General features: G+C 47.8%; 10 protein-coding genes across 10 annotated transcripts; 2 read left to right on the forward strand and 8 right to left on the reverse strand.

The window, feature by feature from the left end:
• Nucleotides 1-753: 753 nt before the first annotated feature.
• Nucleotides 754-1545, reverse strand: N7457_005363 (uncharacterized protein; the record flags this gene model as incomplete). The annotated part of the gene is made up of 1 exon (XM_057176408.1): nucleotides 754-1545. The coding sequence occupies one exon, from the start codon at nucleotides 1543-1545 to the stop codon at nucleotides 754-756; it is 792 nt and encodes a 263-aa protein (XP_057030710.1).
• A 740-nt stretch (nucleotides 1546-2285) lies between these two features.
• On the reverse strand, nucleotides 2286-4196 carry N7457_005364 (cytochrome P450; the record flags this gene model as incomplete). The annotated part of the gene is made up of 7 exons (XM_057176409.1): nucleotides 2286-2679; nucleotides 2739-3010; nucleotides 3064-3308; nucleotides 3359-3507; nucleotides 3575-3766; nucleotides 3816-3945; nucleotides 4004-4196. The coding sequence occupies 7 exons, from the start codon at nucleotides 4194-4196 to the stop codon at nucleotides 2286-2288; spliced, it is 1575 nt and encodes a 524-aa protein (XP_057030711.1).
• A 2127-nt stretch (nucleotides 4197-6323) lies between these two features.
• Nucleotides 6324-7804, reverse strand: N7457_005365 (FAD-dependent oxidoreductase; the record flags this gene model as incomplete). Its single annotated transcript, XM_057176410.1, has 2 exons — nucleotides 6324-7014; nucleotides 7107-7804. 2 exons carry the CDS (start codon nucleotides 7802-7804, stop codon nucleotides 6324-6326), a joined length of 1389 nt encoding a protein of 462 aa, XP_057030712.1.
• Nucleotides 7805-8996: 1192 nt separating this feature from the next.
• N7457_005366 (uncharacterized protein) lies at nucleotides 8997-9206 on the reverse strand (the record flags this gene model as incomplete). Its single annotated transcript, XM_057176411.1, has 1 exon — nucleotides 8997-9206. The coding sequence occupies one exon, from the start codon at nucleotides 9204-9206 to the stop codon at nucleotides 8997-8999; it is 210 nt and encodes a 69-aa protein (XP_057030713.1).
• A 405-nt stretch (nucleotides 9207-9611) lies between these two features.
• N7457_005367 (glycoside hydrolase family 95 protein) lies at nucleotides 9612-12615 on the forward strand (the record flags this gene model as incomplete). The annotated part of the gene is made up of 11 exons (XM_057176412.1): nucleotides 9612-9750; nucleotides 9804-9886; nucleotides 9947-10031; nucleotides 10083-10254; nucleotides 10327-11043; nucleotides 11127-11291; nucleotides 11343-11395; nucleotides 11463-11641; nucleotides 11695-11863; nucleotides 11936-12167; nucleotides 12252-12615. The coding sequence occupies 11 exons, from the start codon at nucleotides 9612-9614 to the stop codon at nucleotides 12613-12615; spliced, it is 2358 nt and encodes a 785-aa protein (XP_057030714.1).
• A 1164-nt stretch (nucleotides 12616-13779) lies between these two features.
• On the forward strand, nucleotides 13780-15059 carry N7457_005368 (glycoside hydrolase family 16 protein; the record flags this gene model as incomplete). The annotated part of the gene is made up of 3 exons (XM_057176413.1): nucleotides 13780-14135; nucleotides 14191-14650; nucleotides 14721-15059. 3 exons carry the CDS (start codon nucleotides 13780-13782, stop codon nucleotides 15057-15059), a joined length of 1155 nt encoding a protein of 384 aa, XP_057030715.1.
• A 308-nt stretch (nucleotides 15060-15367) lies between these two features.
• N7457_005369 (DSD1 family PLP-dependent enzyme) lies at nucleotides 15368-16471 on the reverse strand (the record flags this gene model as incomplete). Its single annotated transcript, XM_057176414.1, has 1 exon — nucleotides 15368-16471. One exon carries the CDS (start codon nucleotides 16469-16471, stop codon nucleotides 15368-15370), a length of 1104 nt encoding a protein of 367 aa, XP_057030716.1.
• A 1121-nt stretch (nucleotides 16472-17592) lies between these two features.
• On the reverse strand, nucleotides 17593-18869 carry N7457_005370 (RTA1 domain-containing protein; the record flags this gene model as incomplete). The annotated part of the gene is made up of 2 exons (XM_057176415.1): nucleotides 17593-18296; nucleotides 18359-18869. The coding sequence occupies 2 exons, from the start codon at nucleotides 18867-18869 to the stop codon at nucleotides 17593-17595; spliced, it is 1215 nt and encodes a 404-aa protein (XP_057030717.1).
• Nucleotides 18870-20962: 2093 nt separating this feature from the next.
• N7457_005371 (NAD(P)/FAD-dependent oxidoreductase) lies at nucleotides 20963-23402 on the reverse strand (the record flags this gene model as incomplete). Its single annotated transcript, XM_057176416.1, has 6 exons — nucleotides 20963-21118; nucleotides 21212-21644; nucleotides 21866-22094; nucleotides 22157-22733; nucleotides 22789-23078; nucleotides 23141-23402. 6 exons carry the CDS (start codon nucleotides 23400-23402, stop codon nucleotides 20963-20965), a joined length of 1947 nt encoding a protein of 648 aa, XP_057030718.1.
• Nucleotides 23403-23674: 272 nt separating this feature from the next.
• On the reverse strand, nucleotides 23675-26414 carry N7457_005372 (putative sterol glucosyltransferase; the record flags this gene model as incomplete). Its single annotated transcript, XM_057176417.1, has 6 exons — nucleotides 23675-23916; nucleotides 23967-24571; nucleotides 24632-24985; nucleotides 25036-25560; nucleotides 25611-26289; nucleotides 26342-26414. 6 exons carry the CDS (start codon nucleotides 26412-26414, stop codon nucleotides 23675-23677), a joined length of 2478 nt encoding a protein of 825 aa, XP_057030719.1.
• Nucleotides 26415-27449: the final 1035 nt, after the last annotated feature.

Genomic DNA, 27449 nt, shown 5'->3' on the forward strand with positions numbered 1-27449 from the left:
TTGATTCCTAAGTATTATATTCAATTTACAATAGAAACGACTTGAAACAAGATTGGTTCCCGGATAAGCTTAATATAGCCATAGTTGGAATTATCACAAAGCTTGAATCATTCCTAGTAAAATCCAAAAATAGTTTCGACATTGTATGCGTATGTACCCACACATAGGTACATGTACATACCATAAAGAGCCAGAGGGATCTAATGTATTAGGTAGGTAATTCAAATAATTTTGGGAAGGCACTGGAAAGAGATAATAACTACAGATCTACTAGTCGCTCTAGGTAGTTTATATTGATACATAGATTGGCAGCGAAAGATCACAATACTAGATCAGGAATGGCTTGCCCCGGTATGAAGACTGGCAGTGAGCCACCTTTCGCTTCTGATAGGATTGAGAATTACTCCTACATATCTTGGTAGATCCTGGTAGTACCTAGCAAAAGCATTCAGACGTGTGTAAGGAAATCTGATTTTATCTCCATCTATAGATCTTGCAGGTTGCCAGGTTGCCAGATTAGAAAATATCCAGATTATAATAGTAGAGTAGGATAAATTGATGATAATTACTGGAGATCTGGATAATACAAAGAGGGACTATCAAGTGATATATTCATTGCATTGCACTGCTATTAGAGAAAGATATAGGAAACTAAATCTACAATATCCGAGTGATAGCTTAAACTCTAAGACTATCTCAATAGGTAATTTTTGCCAAAAAGGGTCCGAGGCCTGTGTTGATGGTAGTACCTAGTTAGTTTGCTGGAGGTCCAGGGGCAGGTCCAGGGGCAGGTCCAGGTGCTGGTGCCAGCGGGGGCAGCTGCATATTCATGAGCTGGCCTTCGAAATGCCCGAGTTGTGCCTTGAGGTAACCTATGTGCGTTGCGTTTGGTTCTTCCTCTGCCTCCTCATCTGAGATATCTGCTTGAAGTTGGCGCACCTCGTCCTGAATTTCCCGCTGTGCGAACACTGATGGTTGCCCTAATGTTGCGGGTAGCAATGGGGCTTCCTTCGGGGGGTCCCGTGCCAACCTCGGTAGATCCTGCCCTGTAGCTTTGAGCGCGGCTGTTGTTGCTATGTGTGTGGTTACTTGCACTGCTGCTGCTTGTGCTGTTAGTGCTGTTGCTTGTGCTGTTGCTTGGGCTGCCTTAGCTAGGCTGATTGCCTTGGCTTGTCGTGCTTCCTTTGAATACTTACGCGGTACTAACGGTGCTAGTCCCCAGTCAGTAGGATAACGGCATCGTGAACAACAATAAATATTGAATAGAGCCTCGCCAAGAGCAGCTGGAGTCATATTTGGGATAGGCACTGGTATCTGTGGTCCTAAAGCACCAAATCTAGTTCTCAGTGCCTCTTTGTTCGAGCGTGATGTTAGGAAACCCTTAGGATTGGCATTATCCTGGGACCAGGCATTAAACACCTGATCATGAACTCCACGGATGAGGTTCAAAACAGTAGCTCGATCAACAGGACGATCCCAGAGATTAAGTACATTCCAAAAGCGTACTTCGTGGGACTTAGCCATACCTTTGTGGAAATGAACCATTTTGAAGAATAGTCAAGTGATATGTAGTACGGGATGATGATGTGTAGTGTGGATGTTATGTAGTATTAAGGATATGTAGCGTTAATTGTGGAATGTGTGATTGATCGGATGAGACGGTGTAGAATAGATATCTGGAACCACGAAAAGAGTTGTCTCTTATATCCCTCGAGGTACCTTTGTTGTTAGTTCATAACATGGCTTTGGAACTTGACATTTGGAATACCATTGTTGATGTTTGCCTTGAGGGGAAAAGAAACAAAGATACTTGACGAGAAGAGGCCTAATTTGCAGTGAAAGAAATAATGATATAATAAAGTACTGTTTGATCATCACTTGCTCCCTTTCATAGACGTATAAAGGACACTCCTTGCGCAGATACTATTCCTATAAAATTTACCCTATGACAGGAAAGAGACTTAAAGCCTTTCACAGCGAAAACTAAAAATACATACCTAGGCTAGCATACAATATTGATAAGTGCTCAGCTGGATTGATAAGATCCTATACACTGTTTGAGTAAAAGAAACGTGTGTAAGGACTGAAACTAAATCATAGTAGAATTAAGAAACATCCAAGAAGTACCACCCTTCTGATTATATTCTAGCTTCAAATAATGACTAAGCAGATTTTGATTTTCATAAAAATACAATAAATAATAAAATATGATGTTCATTGAGGATTATCTAACACAGCAAAATGGAATGAAGCGTATACATCCAGATATGTATGCGAAGCATAATCTACACACTGGCGAGATGTTCAGCATCACTCTTCTCCCAAGGATAAAGCTGCTCAAGTGAAAGGATAAGCTGTCTATGTGCTGCGCTTCGAGGCTGAATAGACAACTCAAATGGAGCTGGATGGCTAATGACACCCGGAAGAAACTTGATCGGGATTTCCTGAGGCACTCCGTCTTGTATCGGCTTCGATATATCAAAGACAGCCAGAGCCTGTGCGACGGTCAGGAATATATTTGAATCTGCCAGCAATCGTCCAGGACAGATCCGACGCCCAAATCCAAACACAAGCCCACGTGGGTCGCGCTCTGGGATATGGCCATCAGGAGTGGCCAAGAAGCGCTCAGGCTTGAAGGTCATAGGGTCATGATATATATCTACATCATGAGTATACGCCCTAAAGTATTGCATTAACTTCAGGGCTCATTCAGCTTGGAAGCAGGGGGAGCAGCTCACCATATGTTTGCAATTATCGCCGCTCCTTTAGGAATGAAATAGCCCTCGAATGTATCGTCCTCAATTGACGTGTGTGGTAGACTCACAGGCACGACCGGATGCCATCGGAAAACTTCCTTAATCAATGCATCCATGTAAGGGAGACGCTCTCGATCTTGGAGCTTTGGTATTTGATTAGGCCCGAGCACTGCGTCAAGCTCTTGTTGAGCCTTGCGCTGTGTGTCTGGAAATAGGGCCATCGCCTGAAAGAAACTCGAAAGTGATGAGACAGTCTAATATGTTTGTTAGATTGGTCGAAAACACGCTTTTTGGATTGTATCCTCACTGTATCTGCACCTCCACCGTACAAAGCCGCGGCTGACCATTCGATCATATTCTCTTCCTTAGTTCCCGGCTCCACTGGGTTGTTGCGGAGAAGATTGGACAAAAACGATGGCCTGGACTGACCAATACTCATCTGCCGTTTCACAAAAGCGTAGGGTGTTCCACTGAAGGCCTCTGCCGTTGCCTTGTAGTCTTTTGCGATTCCAACGAACCCTGCCCCGGGGAACCAAGACGGTAGATATTGTACTGATCAGATAGTTAGACAGTAGTCTCACAGCCGTTGAATGAAGACCCACGGAATGGAAGAAATTCAACCGCCCTTGTTGATTGCATTGCCATCGAAAAGTCCCCCATCGCCTTGTCGGCCATGTCCACAAGGGGGTCATGATCATGGGGTTCAACATTATAGCCATAAGCGATTTTCAGAATGACCGATCCAGCCTCCCTGATCACAGTTAGCATCCTTTGAGTAGATGTAGCAGTTTCTTAGTTTAGTAGAGGGATAGTCTCACGTTTTGATATGCCGCTGAAGCTCCTCTGGTTTGTCCAGCACTCTCATCAGGAACCGACTGACTTCCGTTGCCTGAACATCATTAAAGCGGGCCATGGAACTTTTCGTGCCAATTTCCTGATGCATGAGTTTTCGTGTTTTTCTTACAATAGTTGCGTCTCTGAGAGCTCCCAGAATGCTGTGCCAGCCCGACCTAATAGAATTAGCTATTACTATCGGATTCAAATGGTGGGTCTATCTACATTTCAGCAAAGACCAGCCTCGGGCGCGATGAGTGTATTCCAGAACGCTTTTCTAGCAGCCGCACAGCTAGTTCGGCATCGTTAATAATGATGAGATTGTTCCCAAAGACATTCAGTGAGCTGATAGGGCCTGGTTCGGGGGCAGTCAGCACTACAACCTATCCTCTCTCAAGAGGAGTCAAAGTCACCGTATAGCTCCTTATGCTTCAGCCAATGCAACCACTCTTGTCCATCTACTGTTGGAAGATCCTTGAGATTCCCAAAAATAGGCGTTGGACGAGGACCGGGAGGAAGAGGCAGGGTTTGTCTCTTGCGGCGCAGAACAGTAAGAACACAAGCCCCAAAGACAATGAAGAGACCTAAGCAGATTGTGAAAAACATTTTCGATAACAGTTCGAGATCAGGAATCGAAACGTCAGATGTTAAGAGAAGTATGTAAATTTGAAGTGCTCTTCAGTCCCTTGTGAAACAGGGCCTTCACACACCTGAAGACCACACCGCTATATCATATGTACTCCGCACCTTGTACCACCGAGGTTTATTAGCTTTTGGAGTCCTCTATGAGCGTAATGTTGCAGAACATATGCATCTGATGTAGCATCTTTGGCTACGACAGGTCCTTTCAACGTAGGGGAGGTGGGGCGAAGTGGGCTATCACCGAAGATCCTTGCCCTAACAGCGACTGCGATTGTTAATCTACATTTTCAATACTCCGTACAGAGTACTCTGATAGGTAGTCTCGTATTCTTCAGCAATAGGCTTGCTGAAGTCCTGCTGCTGTTCTATCGTTTTCCAAGTCTTGTATTTGAGCTGGTTAAAAGAGTGCGTCTGTCTGATTGAGCAGCCAGGGATCTAGAAATGCTCTAGATAGGCTAGCTCAATACAGGCCTGGGAAGAAACTAATTATATTGACTAGCTAGAAAAGGAAGGGAAGGGAGGGAAAAAATGAGAGGGAAAAAAGGAAAGGGAGAGGGGAAGAGGCAGAAGAAACTATCTAGGATGGGTTCTGTCGGCCTAAGGCACCCATGCGTTAACACATGCACATATTACAATCTCGTAGATGTACTCCGTACAAGTCGATAGATAAACTCCTACTGGAGATCAAAAGAACGCACGATAAACTTTGTGACATCATGTGCGAATTATGCCCCGAGAGCCACATGGGAATGACCTCGGGAGTATGCCAACTCTCACATGTCTATTTCTCTCATGTTTTGTGCTCGTTTCTCCCAATTCATTTCTGGGGTTACGTATATGTCTTTCCTCGGCGACGATGAGATATTGAGATATGGCTTATTCGAGCCTTGCAAATTCGGCGGCAAAAGTGAATCACTTGAACCCACTCATCTGAGATGGCGTACTATGTGGGATCGCCTCGAAAGCACTGGATCCGGCCTGGAATATAGAAATCGCGCGGGATACATACAACCTTCCGAATTTACTAGAACATCTCAACAAACTCTTTGAGGCAGCCTACAGCAGCAGAAGTCCCAGGTGTAGGATTGTCGTGAATGGTCGGCCTATTTTTGCTGAGCATACAGAGGCATACCGATGCATCAAATATCATTAGTTGTCCATGGTGTGTTCCGATCTGGTTCATTCGGAATCGACAATGGCGGAGCTGGACATTCCACATCATGAGGAGGAATCTAAATTCGAGTTCTGGAATCAGTGGTCCGACTGGACATATGGGCTTGTGCCTTGAATGCGACGATTGGTTTGGAGCCACTATATGGATGTCTTGAGTTAGAATTTGTCGCACCGTAGTCTTGCGAACATCCAAACATGGGATCGCCTGCTGGATATCGAGAGTATATTCTTCTAGGTTGCTCAGAGGCTAGCGTGGCTTGTATAGACACAAGTACACTCCAGATCATCTAATCTGATTTGTTTGTTGGACTCCATTGTTCGCCCGGATAAGCGCTGAGAAGGTTCCTCGTCACTAATCCGCACACAGATAAAGGCTTATCCTACTGTGACGTTGGGTATATATACTACACTTCCAAGAGTGTCGCTGATATGGGCTGTTCTCCGATTTCATTCGGCTAATGCGTCGGCCTCGGTTCTTGGCTTCGGGGCCCGCGGGATGCGAAGCAAAGCAAATCGGCTGTCAAGATTGATACATCATTGGGATGGTGGGAATGACCGGATCAATTCTTCATTGGAGCGATTCTTTCTCGAGTGGAGTACCTAGTTTGCGGGGTAAACTAAATAGATTTAGTAGTGATCTTGGACGTCAGGCAATACTAACGGTCTTGTTGAAGGAATCTGAATATCGAATTCTATCTCAGTGTCTGAGGGATCTATTAACCTCTGACTGCTACCGTGTAAATCACATCGATCAATCAGTGGTTTTGATTCTTACCTCATTTGGAAAGATATTCGGAAATTTACAGTGAAAACTACTCGTTGAAGTTTAATCTATTGTATCAAAAAATGTCATATCATTGGCGTATCATATGTACAATCGTTCTGTATGCACAACTACATGTAGGAAATGGCCAAGACTCAGAGCGAAGCGATGGCCCCTAGTCCCACTGCCCCAGATCCTTGAGTGGCACCCTTTTCAATGCTCATCTCATCATAGTTGCCACCAGCAGGCAACGCCAGTTCTTGAATACTTCCTTGTTTGCCACTTTTGACCTCCGCCGCTAGACGGTCAAAGTTATCCTCGGCTGTTTTGATAGAGTCATGACCGACAATCCATGAGAAGAAAGGAATAACGAGAGAGGTCGGATGTTCGCGAACATATTCCGGCGTCCAGTCATTCTTGTGGTAGATATCGCGGGTAGAAATTGATCCTTGGCGAATTACATGGGATCTGTTAAACCGGATTCGTTCGAAGACTTGTAAGGCGAGTTCGATATCGCCTCCACACTTTTGCAGGCACACTGCGACAGTCGCGGCATCCTCCACAGCTTGACAAGCCCCTTGACCTGAGGTTGGGAGGTGACAATGGGCGGCGTCACCCATAACAGCACACCGCTTGGATGGTGACAACCAGGTATCGATGGCATCACGCCAAACTAGTTTATAATCTGTCAAGCGGCTCTCTGGAGTGAACTTCAAAAGCTCGCTCCAAATCTCGGGGAATCCGGCCGCTTTCAGATAATCGGCCACGTCTTCCTTTTTACCAGGTAGGGACCAAGATTCACCAATATCTGCATCATCCAAGTGCGTGAGAACCCAGGCACAGTCCCTAAGTTATGATCAGCTGCTTCCCAAGAAAGTTGGGAGTGAGATATATTCATGTTGCTTAAAAAGAGATAAGTAAGAACGAATTTAACATACCGGCCTTTATTCCAGGTGTAGACCAATCCATGCAGATCGCGTCCAACCCAAAAGCGTGTCTTATCCTCTTCAGGATCTAACAGCTCACTGAGAATCGGATTCCGCCGCATTTCATCCGTGATTTCAAAGAAGGCCCGGAAAATAGCATAGCCACTGTTCACACGGCTCTCAGGCAAGCCCAACAACTGATCACGAGCCAGGGATTTAGGCCCATCGCAGGCCAAGACAACGTCTCCGAGAATCTTTGAGCCATCTGCAAGGACCACTCCACGCTCCTCTTCAGTATCTAGATACTGAGTGACATGCTTGCCAAACTGCAGCTCAACCCCGATTTCCACCGCATAGTTGTAGATAATCTCATGCATAGCTCCGCGATGTCCCGCGAAGACACCCCTGGAGAACTGTGATTGCGGCCAGGGATCAGAACGCAGCAATTCATTCTTGGCATTGTAATATTCCAAAGCCTTTGCTGCATTCACTCCGGAGGCATTGAGAGCAGCACCAATTCGTCCATTTGCCCAAGACTCAAACACGTTGCCACCATTTGGGGTAAAGTCGAGGAGATCGCCGTGATTACTCGGTCCAGGGTAGGCCTCGATGAGGATAGGATGCATTCCACGAAGCTTACATTCAATGGCGGCCGTGAGGCCGCAGAAGCCGCCACCGACGACAATAACGCGAAGCTGATCCGAAGTCATGGCGATGGAAGAGCTTGTTGAAGAGGAAAAAACAGGCCCAAAGCAATGGGTCAGCTGGTTGATATGACTTTGTAGGACCTGCGGATTGTCCCATGTCCCATCCCTTTTATGTCTTTCAATACGCGGGGATGATATAAAGAGCCCTTCAAGAAGCCCTAGCCATAGGGGATGTTTCCGCGTCAGAGCGAGAACCGCCAACGTTCCGCCCCCGGACGGACTAATTCTTGATAGGACGAAACTTAAGATGAATCTCTTCCATTGAAATCCATTCAAGAACTCCGATGACCACGAATATGACCTGAGGCTTTCGAGGAAATAAGTTATGCCCAATTCCCGAGGCAAGAAAATGGAGTGCATCATGCCATGGTCTTCTCGGTGAATGTGTACATTGTGGTAGGCCACCGAAACGGTCAGGCGTTGAGCGTCACATGATTTATTCCGTAGCCCTTGGGTGCTATTATAGGCATAGAAATTAGTTGATACCGTTAGACACTGCACAGTAGGGGCCAGGGGGATGAGGGAGAGAGTTGTGTTGGGAAAGGAGACGGAGTTGTCAACTTCCCTTTCTACATGTCTACGGGTGTGGAAGCCTGAGGTACCGAGGCCATTGTATTTCCCCACTCAACTGATTCCAATACGGGGTAATGGCTACCTCACGTATGCACTCACCCAGAGTCACCAAGCGACACTTCAATTTAATCATCCAAAAGTCAGTTCGCATGAAACTAATCTGAGACGGTGTTGGCTAACGACTCCCACCCCGAGTTTGGGCTGAACCCGTGTCTCGCTCACGGCCACAAACGTGCTATCAGCGTTGCTCCAGACTGGTCGATCGGAGAAAGACCGAGGTCAAGATATTGTGGCGTCGAACCTTGGAAGAATAATGATCAAAGTATGATATGTGAGGGAATCAACAATCTTGGAATGGCTTTTCGGAACATCTCCGCTGGTGCTGGGACACGGTATTGCCCATAGCAGGAGAATCATGAATCTGGAAGGTCAAGTTCAGGGCAGTTCTTCTAGAATACCCTGCGTTCTGAAGAGAAGATAGGAATAGCCCCCAGCAATATGGGCTCGTGTTGGGGGCGGCGATTGGTACCTGCATGTTTGTGTCGAGGACAAACCACGACACCTCCCCAACCAAGGTGATTTGAGAGGAACAGTTCATCACCACACGATGCCTCGTCATCGATCAGTTCTTCATCGCACCAGCCTTTCGCGAGTGCATCACAGAGACATAATGCGAGTCTTTGGTTAATCGACGGCGAATCGCGGGGATGTATTTCAGCTCCGATTGCCATGCGAAATATCGTTCAAAAGGATCTTGGTAACCACCAGTTATATCCTGAATCGAATGATAATACTCCGCATCGGTGTGACGGATGTCGATCTCACGCCGCATTTGGTATTGTCACATCATCTGGCCCCCTGTGAACTGCATATTGATCTGATGCGCCCCCACGACCTGCAGAGAGGGGTCAAGGAGCGGGCAACAGTGGGAAGATTCACAAGGAAAGTACCTAAACAGGAGTGATGGGTTGCTTTGGAAATTGACTAGGCGTTCAGAACTGCAGATAGTTAATTTGTCTATATTGTGCATGTAACATTCTCCGCGCCCAGGGCTATTGACTGTTACATCAACATTGCGATCGGCATCTCGGGTGGTTGAGCTCAAGCCGACGAGATTGCCCAAGGAGACCGAGTATAAACACCGCTTCCCTAGAGATCGGATGATGCTAATTGCATTGTGTCTACTCCCGAACACCAGTAGCTCATAAGCTACTAGGCCCTGTGTTATCTTTGCGTCATGTTGATCCCCATGGGCATTGCGGTCCTTTGTACCAATGTAATTGGTACAGCGGCAAAGCAACTATGGTCAACCGAGGCGGCTGATAAGTCGAAGATCGAGTTGACAGCGTATCCTTTGGGCAATGGAAAACAAGGCGGTTAGTATTTTCTTGACTTTTCTTGCTCAAACATCCTGACAGACTCCACACAGCGCTGCCATTGGGAGTTGCAGGAAATGATATCGTATACTTCAATCACGATAGCCTGTGGTCAGGCGGACCGTTTGCAAACAAGGTTAGATTCTCCCTTATCATTCTTATCCCAAGAGATGGGAGCTTATCATCAGACTGGTAGAGTTATGTCGGCGGAAATCCTGGATCTTCGCTTGCCGGAAATCTTGCAGGGATTCAATCTTCCATCTTTGAAAATGGAAGTGGAGGTCAGTAAACTGAGTCTCAACGATAGTCAATTTTTGCTTACTGTGCTATAGATGAATCTGCCTTGTATGGTAGCACCGCTGATTACGGCTCGTATGAGCTGTTGGGACACCTTAGTGTCAACATTTCTGGAACTGGAGATGTCACCTCTTATAAACGCTCCCTGGATATTGATACCGCCATCCATGAAGTTTCTTTCAAGTCCAACGGAGCAGACTTTAGAACGTAACAGCCCATTACACTTCTCAAGGCAGCCAGAGGGCTCTGTCGGTTTGAAAATACTGACAAGTGCTATAGTGTTCAATTCTGCTCATATCCAGCACATGTCTGCGTCTACTACATCGAGTCTTCTAGTGCATTGCCTGATGTAACGTTTAGATTCGAGGATCCAGAACGAACAGACCCAGCCTCAGAGATGACATGTTCTTCCGCGGAGGGTGTCCGACTGCACGGCCAAACAAAAAGCAATGCTGGCGAGGGGGATATTGGCATGTTATTTGATGCGCATGTCAAAGCCGTTACATCCTCATCGATAAGCTGCACTTCGGAAAGGGCGAATAAAGTTACCGGAAAAGATGCGAAAACGCTGCTGCTGGTTATTGGTACCGGCACTAACTACGACCAGAAAAAGGGCAACAGCGATAGTAACTACTCTTTCAAAGGATCAGATCCATACCCCGATATCCTTTCTTCTGTTCAGGCGGCGGCCAAAGAGGGATATGACTCCCTTCGCAAAAGCCATATCACCGACCACCAGTCATGCATGCATCAATTCACCTTGAATCTTCCCGACCCAAAGTCATCTGCCAATGTCGATACAAAGACACTGCTCAATGGCTATACCACCTCCGAAGGAGATCCATTTGTCGAGGGATTGATGATTGACTACGGAAAGTACCTGTTTATCGCGTCTTCCAGACCAGGATCTCTACCTCCTAATTTACAAGGAAACTGGGCAGCCAGTGTCAAGCCTGCATGGAGCGCGGACTATCACGCTAATATCAATTTGCAAATGTACACATCCCACTCAGCCTTTCATCTTTTATTGCTCTCCTATGGAGGACTAGAGCAGGGCTAATCTGCTATCTTCCTCACAGGAACCATTGGCACACGGAGATGATGGGCCTAGGAAAGCTTATGGATCCCCTGTGGGAGATGATGGAGGATACGTGGGTACCACGCGGGACCGAGAGCGCGAAGCTCTTCTATGGCGCAGAGGGCTGGGTTGCACACACCAATCTAAATATCTTCGGACACACAGCGTGAGTGAAGGCAAAGGTCCTCTCATTACCTTCCTGCTGACACAATAGCAGGCAGGAGGACGATGCAAGCTGGTCAAACTACCCCGTAGCTGGTGCCTGGATGAGTAAGAGCCCCTTTTGACAGATCTACTTGAAAAGCTCTCTATATACTAATAAAAATACTCCATGCAGTGAAACATGTGTGGGATCGATATGACTATTCCCAGGACAAAGACTGGTATCGATCTTCGGGATACCCGATGATCAAAGGAGTGGCCGAATTCTGGCTCTCGATGCTGACACCGGATGAGCATTTCAAAGACGGCTCTCTAGTTGCAGTTCCTTGCAACTCACCAGAACATGGTCCCACTGTAAGATATCTTCCAGAGTCCGCCCAGTCAGACAGCTAATCTTCCCAACTCAGACATTCGCTTGCGCGCACTCTCAACAGCTCATCTGGGAAGTCTTCGATCATGTCATTAGAGATTGGGATGCTTCTGGTGACACGGATCAGTCCTTCCTTGATAGCGTAAAGACGGCATACCAAAAGATCGACAGAGGCGTTCGGGTAGGCTCATGGGGTCAAATTCTGGGTAAGCATATTCTTCCAGGTGTTGAGGCTGTCCTTTACACGTGCCTGAAAAATATACTGACCTATAATATAGAGTGGAAGCTAGAGAGAGATCAGAAGAACGACACCCACCGTCACCTGTCAGAGCTCTATGGCTGGTACCCGGGATACTCCATTTCCAGTGCGTACGCCGACAACCAGACTGTCAAGAACGCTGTCGCTACCACCCTCTATTCACGCGGTGATGGCACTGCCGATGCGAACAGTGGCTGGGAGAAAGTATGGCGTTCTGCATGCTGGGCACAGCTCAACAACACCGATGAAGCGTTAGTCTTTCCCATAGTTGAAGCACCGTTTCATTCCGATATACCCGAGACTATAGCTAACTGAACTTCGTTCGGTGAGAACAGATACAAGGAGCTGAAGTACAGCATTGATGTGAACTTCGCAGCAAATGGATTGTCTGGCTACGCCTCAGGCGGAGAACCTTTCCAGATCGATGCCAACTTCGGTATCTCTGGTGCTGGGCTCGCCATGCTCGCGACTGATCTCCCACAGGTGCTTGGTGATAGCAGTACTCACAAGATTATTTTGGGTCCTGCAATTCCTAACGCGTGGGCACCAGGTTCGGCTCTGGGCTTGAAGCTCCGTGGTGGTGGCAGTGTGGATTTCAAATGGGATGACAATGGTAGTGTGACGGAAGCCACCCTACATGCCCGTTCCCTACCTGTTGTGGTCTATAATCGGGACGGTAAGGTCTTGGTCAAACATTAGGATTTTGCACATTTGGATTTATCGTTCGACTCAAGCACCCCCGCCGGTCTTAAAGATGACTATGCGGTATTTCCTTCGTTGCAATTTACTATGCAGACCACAATCTGAGAATGTCCATTAATCCAATTTATCTAATCGAGTCACCGACCATCAGCATATTAACTATTGACTGCCTCCCAACTATGTGTTCAGTCTGCACAAAAAAACCTAGATAAACAGACCTAGATAAACAAACATTGGGAAATATGCTAACAATCCTGTAATACTGTTAGGGTGAAAAAAGGCACGATGTTTGCATAGAGAAAAGATAGGATTAGGTACCACAACGTGACTATTCTCTGATCTCTTTTGCTCGTTTTGCTCTTTTACACCGGGACACAGACGTGGCATGCTTCCTGATTTGCCCTTCTAGGGTAGCTATATATCGTCATCTCATCTATAATTAATTCTAAAGTCTAAATATAGAATTTTATGAGCAAAAGTATTTGCTTTCTATAAAAGATCGTTTCTATTAAATATTATTATATAACCTTATCGCAAAATTATACCCTGTATCTAGCACATTCAATACCTTTTGGATCTACTATGAATCATGGGCTGTGGAATATTATGTCTATCTCAGGTGTGGAGATCGCTTCCTAGTCTAAAACGCCGAACATACGATGTGCAACGTACATTTGAAGAATGTGAAATGTGTTACTATTTTTGTCTGATTGGTCTCTCTGCATACTGCATTTCAAGCTTGTTCCAGTCGACGTCATATGCAAGTTTAGAAGTACTTCAGGCAATTTGATCCCAATTCCCTAAAAATGAAGGTTTAGTCTATATTGTGATAAATTGCATAATAGAAACTACCCAATAGTTCCACTTCAATACTAGTAGTTATTATCAAAGCTGTTGAAAAGCCGTTGAAAAGCTGGACATAGTGGGTAGAGATTCTCAATGACATCGCCCTGGACCTCTCCCAAATCGCCCCACACCTAACGCGTGGCCTGCTTCGTGACCGCGAATTTTGTCGAAGGCTGGTAGATATTGCATTTTCCTGATTTGCATTATCTGGAACTTCAATGCACCTGTCATCTACTTGATCTTCGCGCTGTTCTCTCGACCCGGTCGCGTGAATCTCGTTGGCGCCAACAATAACAACCCGACCGCGTTTCAAAGATGTACCATAACCCTCATGCCCAAGATGATGGGCAGTATGAATATGGAAGCCAAACAATGAAAAATGGACCCTCGGCCAGTGCACCCGCTTACGAACCATGGGACACGGACGGAACAGACCGATACTCTAAATGGGACCCGCGGGGGTGGTCCTTGAAGAAGAAGATCTTTCTAGCAGCCGGCATCGTCGCCGTGATCTTGGCGGTGATTCTAGGCGCCGTACTAGGAGTCCGAGCCAATCGATATCCCGACTACACGAGACTGGAATACAGCCTGAAAGATAGCTACTCCGGATCTTCCTTTTTCGATAATTTTGAATACTTCACTGCCCCAGATCCGACCCATGGATTCGTTCAGTATGATTCCCACATGCCAAGAATGCAAGATCATATTAACTGACATCTATTCTAGATACATCGATCGCCCGGCATCCGAATGGATGAATCTAACGCATGCCACCGATACATCTGCCGTGCTGAAGGTAGACACGAAATACAGTGGAGCAGAAGCTGCGAACGGGCGCCAATCCGTGCGGATCACGTCCACGAAAACCTACGCCAATGGACTTTTCATTTTTGATATTATCCATACCCCGTATGGATGCGGCACATGGCCAGCCTTGTGGCTAACAGACCCGGATAACTGGCCCGAGCACGGAGAAATCGATATCATCGAAGCAACCAACGCCGGCACCTTCGGAACGCAATCAACACTCCACACATCCAAGGGATGCTCGATGGACGTGAAACGGAAAGAGACTGGTTCTGTGAAGAACAAGAATTGTTACTATGAGGCGAATGGATATACCGGCTGTGGCGTGAAGGGAGATGAGAGTTCCTACGGCCCTGAATTCAACAGCAAGGGCGGCGGTGTAAGTGTCTTCCCAGCAATCGATGAATCTAGGATTTGTGGAAAGCGGGTATACTGATAATTGCGCATAGGTTTTTGCCATGGAACTTCGCGATGCTGGCATCCGCGTATGGCAATGGGTTCGTTCGGAGATCCCATCCGATGTCACATCGGGGAACCCCGATCCATCAACCTGGGGCAAGGCCTTTGCGGATTTCCCAAGTACGAAGTGTGATATTGGCTCCCATTTCAAGAATCAGAGTATTGTTGCGAATATTGCGTTGTGCGGTGACTGGGCGGGCGCGGATAAGTACTACACGAAGCAGAGTAGCTGTCCCGGCGACTGTAAAGCATTTGTTCGGGATAATGCGTCTGCCTTTGATACGGCGTACTGGGAGTTCGGCAGCTTCAAGGTCTATCAGGCTTCTTGATTCAGCGATTGGGCTGTGATGATTCGCTTTGCTCTGCTGGGATTTTCTATTGCTTTTGGGTCGTTGTTAAGCGTTTAACTGGTATATTTTATTTGGGAAGGAGTCTCGGCCGGGGAATCACGATGCTTTAGGGCTGGATAGGGACGACCTTTCATGAATGCAATGTCATGTTTTGCTATGTATTATTGAATGACGCAGCACAAGACCGATGCTCGAAATTTGATTTTGGATGTTTCAATATTGCCATGAAGCAGCGTAGCACTCATCTCGTGGAGGTTATCTGACCAAAAGGCATCAAGGAGAGCCTCTTATTGGACCTTCCCCCTCGAGTCAACAGGCCAAATCTCTTCGATGATACCTCCACGATGGGCGTAGTAGAAATCGTGAAGATTTACCGTGGGGTCAATGTGACTCGGCACCATCTCAATGCGATCACCAACGGAAAGCGCAGGCGTGCCCTCCTCCCAACTCAACGAGCCATGCTCGTCACCAAGAACACCATATGTATATCTCGGATCTTTGCACTCCGCAAGTCCGCTGTCCGTCGTCAAAGACTTCAATCCGCTATCGATCGTAACCGACCGGGGACCTTGTTTGCTCAGGACAGTTGACAGGATTGTCAAACTGTTAGAATAGAATGTGCCGACCGCATTCCGATAATCCGTATCCATGAAGATGAACGACCCGGGCTGGAGCTCAGTGACGCCCGGTACTGTAGCGCAGAACTCGGCTGTTCCAGTTCCACCGGTAGTCACGACCTCAATGTTGAAGCCCGCCTTCCGCAAAACATCCGCGGTATTTGTAAGGATTTCCATAGAATGCAAGCATTGACTCTTGCGATCTTCCTTATCATGCAAATGCTGCAAATGGCCCTCATATCCGTGGAGGCCAATCAATTTTAAATGCTTCAGACCCTGCACCTGTGTGGCTAAGGTCATCACGGGCTCACCGGGCAAGACACCAGTGCGATGCAGCCCAACATCAAGATCAATCAAGACCGAGATAGGTTCCTCAATACCAGCAGACGCTAAAGCGTTGTTGATAGCAGCTGCACCAGCTTCGCTGTCAACAACTATCCGGATCTTCCGGTGTTTGCGGTACAATTCCACCAGCCTTTGGACCTTCGCGGGCCCAATGACCTCACAGGTAATGAATAAATCGTCGAATCCGGCCGCAGCAATAACCTCCGCCTCGCTCACTTTGGCCACGCATCCTCCCTTCGCGCCCGCCTTGACCATCTTCTGCGCCAGGATGGCGCTTTTGGTCGTTTTCAAATGAGGGCGGATATCGAGGCCAGTTGGCAAGAGCTTATCCATCAGCTTTTTGATGTTGGCCTCGACGAGATCGAGATCTGCAATCATAGACGGTGTGTCAAGGGTGTCGACACTATCGCCGACTTTAGGGGAATACATGGTGGATTCGGTTGGACGAACGTCAAGACGAGCTTTGTGGTGGTTCTCGCTTTAACGTGAGAATGCGATCGGGAATCAGCTGGCCTAGGGGTTTCACGATTTATAAGTAGGTGAGAGGACGCAAGGGGCAGAGACGTACCCCCAAGCTGTGCCCCCGCACTAAAGATGGTCTTCACCACGGAGTGGGGGCTTATCGGTGGATGCGGGGTGCCCTTGACGTTGCATCGGAGTGATGGCCGGATGAAGCCCGTATTCAGGGGCTGTCATCCCCCATTGCGGATGATACATACCCTACCACCCGCATTCGGCTGTCATCGACCCTGTCTACCGGCGATCTCATCGAGGCCTCCCGGGCGTACCGAATCCCATCCGGCCGGTTTCCCTTTTGCGCAGCACGGCACGTGTCGTCTTTCGTGGATATGATAATATAACCCCTTGACGCCTATGAAGGTGACGAGGTATATGTTTTCCGATATCCTCGTAAAGGCTTTGGATGGCCGGATGTGATGTGCTGGGATTGTAAGTTTTCAAATGAAATTGGATTCACATGTGTATAGGCAGCCATCGTTGGCGTTACAGATGGCACCAATTCATCGATTCATTGTTCAGGTAGTTGGAATGGCCTAGAAATGCAATCAATGGACCTCGGGTGCATCTTGTAGCGAGCAAACCACCAGATAGTGCTGCGTGTTGTCTGAATTGAGTCACAGCCCTCCTTTTGATACACCGGAAAGACTGCATGGCACCTGCCTAATTGGAACCTTTCGATGTGTATCGGCAGAGCACAATTGGAAGCTGCGAAGAAGTTGTTTACGAGGGCGACTTCCCTAGTTGGAAAGACAAAATAGGCAGGTGGCACCGACACAAACTATGCAAATTCTGTGGACAGCAACGTCAACGATGGTCATTTATTAACAAGATTCTTCAGAAAAATGCTATTTATACTACTTTTGAGCGCCGTGGACATTGCAGCTCGGAAGAAGAGATTTGATATGTCTAAGTACAAACAGATCCAGTTATGCTTCGTGTATATTTTTCTGCATCGTGTCTCATGCAAGAACAGGTCCCAGGTGGAAGAAGTGTCAGGTTTCTCATCGACGGGAGCTATATTGCACATCGTGCTAAGGCAATGCGCTTCGGACGTGCAGTGGTACATCCTCGCTAAACCCGTCATGATCTGAGACCCTTCGCATATTCTTCTTCGCCTTGCTGCGCTTCCGCGAAGATCGACAGCAACAGACACAGCCATTACAGCACAGGATCCTTCCAATACCAGTCGAGGGGATCTTAGCGTCTGGGCCCTGTAAAACGGCCCCAGGTGGCGCGACGTTCCAAACGACAATGGCCAAAGCCATGGGAATACCATCAAACACATACATGTACCATTCACGGTACGGGATGGGATTTGACTCCGAGTAGCCACCCGAGAACTCCACCAAGCGGTAAATGATGCGCACTGTGATGGCAATGAGACTGCCATACAGGGCGTAGAGCAGTCCACGCCATTTCCTTTTGTTTTCAGCCAATTGGCATCCCCGATCCAGGTTCAGCATAGACCGGTGGAACTGCACGACCAGTACCAGAAAGCAGACAATGAAAAATTGTTGGATGCCAATTCCACCCATGTATATGTGAATCCCTTTCATTTCTGCCCCGCCGCTGCCGGTGGCCATGAAGCCGCCAATGGCTTGCACGACGAAGGCTCCAAAGTCGAGGAGGACAAATATTTTAGCCAGCAGGGAAGGCTTGAATATTCCGATACGACGCTCGGGAAGAAAAAAGTTGACCATCCGAGCAAAGACCATATAGTCGAATGCATTCACCCCTGTACTCGAAAATCAGTATCATGTATTTGTGAATCAATGGATGAGGGGTGATAGATCGTACATAAAGGGGCCAGTAGAACAAAAATTTGGGTGACAATCAGTTGACCCTCATCTTGCTGGTTGCGAGTGCTCAGTGCGCGCACCGCATAGCTCACAGTCTCCCACGAGACCCCCATGAGAATGACCCAAGCAAAGCCCGTCTTGTACATGACCGCTTGGACAACGTGGACAATCATCATAACCCCGAAAATAGCGGCGGCAGCAACTGCGGCTTTGAACGACGGGTAATAGAGGTACAATGCATTGCACTCCGATGGCGGAACCCAACCATTCTTGTCAGGCGCTATGGTAGGCGTACATGTATTGGTGGGCAGGTCTAAGCTCAAGGTCAATTGGAAGCCTGTGGCGGTTGTTGTGGTCGCTGTGGTTGTCTCCGGATTGATCATGGACGTGGTGAATGTGGCTTCTCGTGGCCACACTTCACGGTGGAGAGTAGCGGGTTGGACTGGGGAGGCCACAATTACTACTGCTGATAGTAGCACGAAGAGAATTCCAGAAAGTACAAACCGCATAGTTAAAATCGATAAACAAGACAAGCCCAAAATTGTATAGAGATCATGGCAGAACTGCATGTAGGAGTTGGTTTGGTTTAAATAACTGCCGGCAGCCTGGAAGGATGCAACTATTCACATCTTTCTGGCTGCCTGGGGAAGTAAAGAGGCTGTGGGGCACGGAACATTTGAGGTTAAAAATAGCTTATGGTTAAATCGACGAGGAAATGATACCAACAACGCTGTCGAGGGTCTAGAAGTGATCCTCACTAATTACAATGCCTACTGTGATACGGATGAGAGATGTAGTAACTAATGTAGTTACCTAGATCTTCGGATAATTAATACGAGCCTTTATATAACTCCATCCAATTGGAGATGCCGGTAACAAATCTAGCTGTTCCAGAATGGGGCCAAATTCGCGGAATTAGTTGAGTGCATCCTCTAGTGCTTGGACCAGTCGCCTAGTTTTACCGAGACGAGAAAGAACACATCTCAACATGATGCAAATCCCGCTGACTCTTAGCACACATGTCGTTATCAACTGGGCCCCAACCCATTCTGAACGGGAGCAAGCAACAAACTTTTTCGACACTTCAATCTTAATCTATTACAGTGTCACTCAAGGTTGCATAGGCCCTCAGGCCTGGGTGAGTCTGTCATCGTTATTGACGTGCAATGGGCTAATATTTTGAGGGATTGGGTATCAAATTCCGTCGTGTTGACTGCAAGGTTTTTGTCGCGATCGTGATAGTCACATACTGATTGAGACCATGATGAACCCAAACTCATCAGTCTCCTCCAAACACTTTTCGGCTCTCGCATTCATGGCAAGTTCGTGTCCAATCTTGCCAAACTCTGCCTACAAACAGCCCCGGCCACTTCACCGTGACAACCAATGAACATGCCGAGTGTTCCAACCTTCCTCCGTTTGCATCTGCCAGGGCACTTTTGTCGCCGGTGCAGGCAGGAACCCGAGGTCTATGCAATCGAAAAATGGCACCTTATGCAACACCTAGTATGCCCAGTGGAGGAGAAACAATGACAATCGAGACATTCCCCTGCCCGGACCATTTATTGGATGAAGAGCTTACAAGGATGTACCTGGGTATTTATTATCCTCGTTCCCCCTCGCCTGTCGCATTTGTTCTTTGTTTTCCTCTTCATATCTGACTTCATTGACCCCTTAGTCCCGAGTCAGTGTCATTATGACTAGCAATCACATTCATCCATCTCAAACATACCCTGGCTTCATGTCACCTTCTGCAAGGAGGACCAGCCTGACTGGAAATCAGCATCGACGCCATGATAATACTCCTCGACCGGCAATGTTTGATTTACTCAACGACTTGGAAACAAAGTCGAAGTTCCTCGAACTATGCATTTGGGTCTTCGATTGCATCCAAATGCAAGTCGAAATGAAAAACCTTTTCAGATGCGTTGACGAAAGAGGTCACGCACTAGTACATCCATTGCTAGCTCAACTGAAGTTGAATCACATAAAGGTGAGACGACACTCACAGTATCCTTAAGAGAGGGGCTTACTTATCCACGAAATGAAATATTTAGGGAATTACATATAAGATATATCGAATTACCGGAAAAATCATGCTCTGCAAGGCCCATCGCTACCGCACCCTTTTGATCCCCCTATCGATTGGGCCGGGCAGGAGAAGCATAGCTTCGGGGGAATCGGTCTCAAATTTGGGGCTGCTTACGCCAAGATATTCCGTGGAGATAAAGGATCGCATCATCGTAGATGCGCTTATGGATTGCCTTATTCTTCTTTGGCCCGAATCGGTAAATATGATGTCCGGCCAAACGGAGCAGTGGACGGACATCTCTTAGCATCATCGGGATAATAGAGTCGTCTAATATCATGGAAGGCATGGTATCAAAGATTTGTTCAAATCATGTCGAGGACCGCCGTGCCAATAACGTGCACAACAGATACATGTATTTTATAATACCACATGATACAACATACAAAGAAGCAATTGAAAGACCTTTGCGGAAATTCCTAGAAAGTCATGTATCAATACCAGTAATCAATACGCACGTCCACAAAATCAGAGTTTGAATAGCACGACGCGCAACGCTTCCACGCTCTGGAATTACTTCCACTTCCAATATCCAAAGCCCAGAAGAGCAGCATGGACAAGCGAAGGAATTTCCAAGAGCTGCCGACCGAGCCACACGGCATTTTCTGGCAAAATGACTTCATCGATGCCGAACACGAGCAACGACTCGTCAACATCTTTACCAATGAGCTAGAATGGCCAGACCGCACAGGTCGTGTCTCACTCCACTACGGCTACAGCTTCGACTATAAGACATTCGGGATAGACCCGGAGATTCCATACAAGGAATTCCCCGAGTGGCTTCGGCCGCTCATCCCGATCACCGAGGATAGACCCCCAGACCAGGTCTGTCTGCAGTATTATCCTCCCGGCGCGGGCATCCCTCCTCATGTAGATGCCCACAAACCATATGACCAGCTCTATGCGCTGTCTCTTGGTGCGCCGGCCATGATGGTGTTTCGCAGGGGCGAGGAACGCATCGAGGTTGATTTGACCCCGCGCAGCATGATGCAGATGAGTGGGGACTCGAGGCTGCATTGGACGCATGGTATTAGAAAGCGCAAGAATGATACTCTGCCGGATGGGACGGTGAGGCCGCGTCAGAAACGGTGGAGTATCACTTATCGCTGGCTTAGAGATGGGGAATGTGAATGTGGGAATTTGGAGCTTTGTGATACTGCCCAGCGACGGAATGGCATTGAGAAGGAGAAGAGATCTTTAAAAGCATTGGCTGAGAAGGCCGCGCTTGAGGAGGCTACTATATAGCTCTCGTTGGGCTGGGTCCCTAGCAGGTCTCGGCTTTAGTCAGTTATTGTGTAAATAATTTTAGAGCGAAATATACCCGGAGGCTGTGTCAAGCTCGAGTCCAAAACACCGGATGACACCCGAGTTGCGAAAATTAAGACAGCTTGAATTACTACGCTAATGAACTTCTACCCTAAGATATCATCAAAGACCGGCTCCAGCCGAGCCTCTGATGTTTTGTACAACTCAGGTAGACCAGTCTCCTCAAAAGTGACAGATTTCTGTGCCATATCTGCGACAGCCTTGCCAGACAGGAATGCCACAGGCATACCGTGGCCATTGAATCCTGCGGCGATGAACTGGCCAGGTTTGCCTGGAATGCTTCCAACATGGGGCAACGAGTCTGCACTGTATCCCATGACTGAAGCAGCGATGACGCAGGTATTAGTACGTGGGACGTTGATATACGGAGTTTATACTAACCACCAGCCCAGACACGTTTCACTTCCGCTTTGCTATCCTCCCAACCAAGGAATGTACGTTGCATATACCCATCGAAGTAATCAGCGGCTACTGTAATCAACTTGCCATCATCGGGATTATTATACCACTCTTCTCGATCGTTTTTGAAAAGATATGAGGCCCCGCCAACAATGAGTGACCCGTCTTTCCGCGGAATTTGATAAGTAAGTGCCCCGCGACCGGATCGGATCGCGTAGGTTCCTGGCAGTTCCTGATGGCGCGCGCCCGGTGCGGCGGCTATGTGTGTACAGATCCCCTTGCAAGGAATGATGGCCTTGCAATATTCGGGAGCTAATGCACTTGTAAATGCATTGGTCGCAAGGATAATCTTGCGTGCATTAATGACTCCGCGACCAGTTGTGACCGGCCAGAATCCGTCTGCATTGGGCGTTTCTGCTATTTCAGTGACCAACGTGTTTGTCTGCAGGTTCAGGCCGTGGGAAATGGCAACCCGAATGAGATGCACGATCAGTTTATAAGGCCAGAGATGTCCCGCTGAGAAGCTGAAGCCCCCCTTCGCACCTCGGACGTGAGCAGTCTTAAGGTATGAAGTTAGAGTAAGAGTGGAAAACATCTCATGCTCAATGACTTACCTCCTCAGTCTCGGCTTGAGACATGTATTTGACATCGTCCATAAAGTCGAACCCTTGGCCAACCAGATAGTCATAGAAAGCCTTCGCCTTCTTAAGTTCATCCTCATCGAGATACATATCGAAAGACCGGGTAAATGTAAGGTCACAATCAATATTCTCTTTGCGAACCAAATCCTCAATGATCTTCATGTGCGAAATTTCATAGCGCACGATCTCCGCCGCTGCTTCGATTCCATAGCGCCCAGCAAACAAGGCCGTTGCCGAGTAGATATCTGGTCTCAAATGGCCACCTATGAATCCGAGAATGAGAGAGTAAACACGACTGTGTCTTTCATAAACCAAGTGTGCTCACCATTACGCCCGGTGGCGCCGGAGCACAGCTCTCGGGCCTCAAGCAAAACCACGCGTGGGGCCTGTTCTTGCCGGTTCTCAGCGAGCAGACGATAGGCGGCTGAGGCACCCACATAGCCACCGCCGATGATCAAAATGTCGGTTTCCTCTGGAAGATCTGGGGTACTTTGGTGATTGTCGAGGGGGTCGGGTTCCGTGCGCCAGAATGACTGGGTATACCCCGCTGTTGGCCGAGGAAAACATTTTCCAGTGTGCGGAGACATTGTAGTTGTCGATGGGTTGTGATGTGATATGGATTTCAGTAAGTGCAAGCACAAATTTAGGTGGAACTTGGGAGTAAAAAAGTGAGAACACTCAGCTTAAGGCGTCATGTTGTGATCGCCCAGACGCTGCAGTCTAAAGCGGACGGGCCCGCCCTGCGATGACAATCATACGGGGCTACAATGTGGTATTACAGGTCCAAAAGGAACTTCCATGTTATCTCTGAGTGGCTATCCATATCCATGATGTTGCTATGTATGTCTATCTAATGTGCTCAATGTGAATCTGCCCGCCCCAAGTTTGCCGAGCTTGTGGTATTCAACGGCTGCCGCTGATGAGCTTCGAATGCCTCAAGTATATCAGGACAGCTCGACTGTGCTTTGGCTGATTGTCTAGCCAAATACTCCGACTCTTTCAACCGAGCTTTCACAAGCTGTTTTCGAGTCTTCGAATGGATAGCGGAATGTAAACTCTTGGCTAGGCCCTGTCCTGGATAGGCGACGAGTCCCAATGCACCTACAGTGCATCCGTTAGCCCACGGCAACTGTATAGCATCCAGAACATACCTGATGCGGCTTTTGTGCCCATTCCAATAGGTCCTTTCACAAATCCTTTGATTGCACCCCGAATCCCGTCCTTTTGGGCACCCTCGTAAGGCTGTCTGAAGATATCAGTAAGCCCATGTGAGAACCCATGTGCAAAGTTATCTGAAGCCGCAGCAACTCCAGACTTGAAATCCCGGATATTGTCGTAGTCTTTTACCTCTTCGCCATAGAGTCTAGGAACCGCTCTCAGACCTTCGTTAACAGCACCAGGGATGTCTACCAGTACACCTTTGTAGTAGTACGCGATGATCTTTCCAACACTCTTGGCAGATCCTCCCACAGCCTTTCCGGTGACTTTCCAGTCCTCGTCTAGCTGATTTCTCCCAGTGCGACTTCCTGTGCTGCCTGCTGCAGGTGAGTCGCCAGATGATGACGGGTGGGTAGACTCTATGACCACGAGCTCAGGCTCGCTCTGTTGACGGGCACGACTGAACTCTTTGTATGGTCGAATGACGATATCACTGGAAGCTGTGAGGATGTCTTTGTACATCCCTAGTACAGAAGATGTCCCGCCAGTAATGGGGTCCCATCGTCGCGTCTGGATGAATATCGAGTTACTCTCGTACCTTACTCAGCATTCGGGTTAACATAAGTAAAGAAAGAACCAGAGGAGTATATTTGCTCACGATTTTAGGTCTTTCGGATCAACCCGTGAGTTCTCAATCAGGACTCCTGCAGCCATTTTGGATAGGTTCACGGGTGGCCGGCCACCTTCTTTCAATTGCCACGCAGCCGGTTCGGATTCGAGGAATTTGCATCGCATTTTGTCAACTGGCAAGTTGCGATGGAAAGACGCGACTGCTGCAGAAACCCCATCCTCCTGACTCATCTGACTGGCCAGATCAGCAGCCGCAGTCAGAGTGTCAGGATGCAGGCAGAACCGAATAGCCTCTGCTAGATTATCGGCGTTTAAAGATCGGTGTGGAATTGGCATTGGCCCAATGCCGCGAGACGCAACCATATTTCCCCAGAATAGTTGGCTGCCAATCGTTAGCCAAGCATTCGTCAAAATCAGCAACGAATGACATACTCTCCAAAGAAAGGTACAATGAGGGATGGTCTTCCAAATCGAAGACCACATGCTGTAGTTCCTGCTCCTCCATGATGTACAACCGCAGCTACCTTCTGGAATAACCATTCATGCGGACAGTCCCCAAGATAAAAGATCTGATCATCCGATTGTGCTTCGCCAAGATTGCTCCAGCCGCGTGATATAATCGCACGGCCACCCCAGGCTCTGACTGCCTTGACCAGTGTCGCAGTCATAGCTGGGGGATCCTCAATGACGATACTTCCAAACCCAATATAAACAGGCGGCGGCCCGTTTTGAAGAAAGGCGTCAAGGTCTGGTGGCGGCGTAAATTCCGGAGGAGAGCGAAAGAAAAAGCCACAAACATCAAGATGCGCCCGCCAGTCTATCGGTTTAGGCATCAAGGTAGGGGACCAACAATATGTGAAAGGCACTTTCAATGTCTCTGCTAAACGGGGACCTTCTGTAGCTGATATAGCTTCTAGGTCAATTGATCTTCTCCAATCATTGATCACGTCTCCCAGGCTGTGGCAATGTCAGCGCATTCCAGTAGCTGAAGGGTGTTTGGTTGTTACCCTTGCCATGTCAGCCATTCGACAATGCCATAAGAAAGATAATTAGCCATCTTCGGCTCCGTGGTGGAATATTTCAAATTTGCCAAAGGGTGCGGGAATGATCTTGTGCTAGTCCAGGGCATGGTAAACATCATATGCAAAGGAATTCCAAGTGCCTGTGCGCAGTGAATGTGGGCGAAGCTTGGTGGATTCGCAATAATAGCGTCCGCCACGAACGGTGTCTTTGTCACCGAGTCATCCTCAATACAGGACTCCCAACACCCTTTCAGCATTTCAGCTACCATGACACGCTTGCGCTGAATATCACCTTCTTGGACGGACTTCATCTGTGGGATTAGTCCTGGATTCTTCACCATGTAAGCCATCAGCTCCGATGGATCTCCTCCGATAGAGTAAAATTCTAAACCGGAGTCGCGCACAAAGCTCTCAAATACACCATGAGTTGCTAATCGTACGCGGTGTCCATGGCGCTGAAGTTCGTTGCCGAGTGCGACAAAAGGCTGAACGTCGCCACGACTGCCAACGACTTGAATAACGATATTGAGCTCGAGATTGTAACCATCCGCAGAAGAAGGCTCCTGTTCTTGCTGAAAATCCTGCTCTGTATGCAAAAATGGAATCAACTTGGAAACTTCCCGACCCACTTTGGAGTCCAGATTGATCTCAATGCGACCATCATCTTTACAAGGTTAGCATGTCTTTGTTGTGAACCGGTTAGATGGCAAGTATACCTTGAACCTTGGTTCCATCTTGAGTCGAGTGGTTGCGTTCAAGCGTAGAGGGTCGGTGGGGTGCTTCTTCCATGACTATTGCTGGACCAGGTGGCAGGTGCAGCCTAATGACATCACAGGGAGAAGAGGGCTTTATTTGATGTGCACCAGGCTGTGAATTACTGAGGATGACTAGATTGAAATGCTAGATCAAGGGTATATCACAGAGCTCGGCCTTTGCTTCTCGGAAGAGGTAATATTGAGACAAATGATGTTCCTAAACAAATATAGACTATGGTTCCTCTTGAGGCTTCTCGACCAGGGACGAGTGGGTCCGTACTGCGGTTATGCCACGTGATTGGAAACACAAGCCAATCGGATTCTCTCAAGGGCAAAGCATATGACGACATCTCTGGGGAAGGAGCAGTTTCTGCCTGAGGTGTCAACGCCGCCAATCACCACAGCCTGTCACCAGTTTGTCATTGAACCCTCCAGGGGTCATGTCTGGAGGTACTCATTTCTACACCTTTGGGGCTAGAGTGATATCTTCTCTAATCTAAATGATCGTATTAGGTATTTTCGGCCATGAAATACCTCTCCGGTAGCTCGAACTGCCAAAGTTGAATAAATGACACCTGTTACCGGCGAGTTGGTTCTAGTGGTCTTTTTTCTTGAACCTCTGAGTTTCTTCTCGCTGAATTTCCTAATATTATGGCCTGTGTACGGATAGATTCCGCTGTTCTTATACTGTAACAATGACGTGAGTCCATTTGCCAACACTATCAGGGGATGTTGGATGCCAGTGACATCCTCCATGGTGTGGATATTAGTGCGATAGCGGATGTGATTTATCACACAGACTAGGCCAAAGAACTACTAATACCAGAATCGATCTAACCGACGTACTTTGTACTTCTTATCTGTTCGCTTTGCGAACCCAGTGGCTTGGCAGATGATATTGGTTAGAGCCTAGGGTGCTCCGTATACGGAGTACGGAGTACTAATCCGCAGTGGTTGATGTGAACCTTGTCGCCTGGCACTTATGTACAAGCCCAAGGACCAATTATAGCTTCTTCTCCAGAGTACGGAGTACTTCGAACAGTGGTGATGCGACGACTTGGTCACGGGA

Source organism: Penicillium paradoxum, assembly GCF_028828445.1.
Source record: "Penicillium paradoxum strain IBT 22861 chromosome Unknown utg000005l_segment0_segment0, whole genome shotgun sequence".
Classification (NCBI taxonomy): Eukaryota; Fungi; Ascomycota; class Eurotiomycetes; order Eurotiales; family Aspergillaceae; genus Penicillium; species Penicillium paradoxum.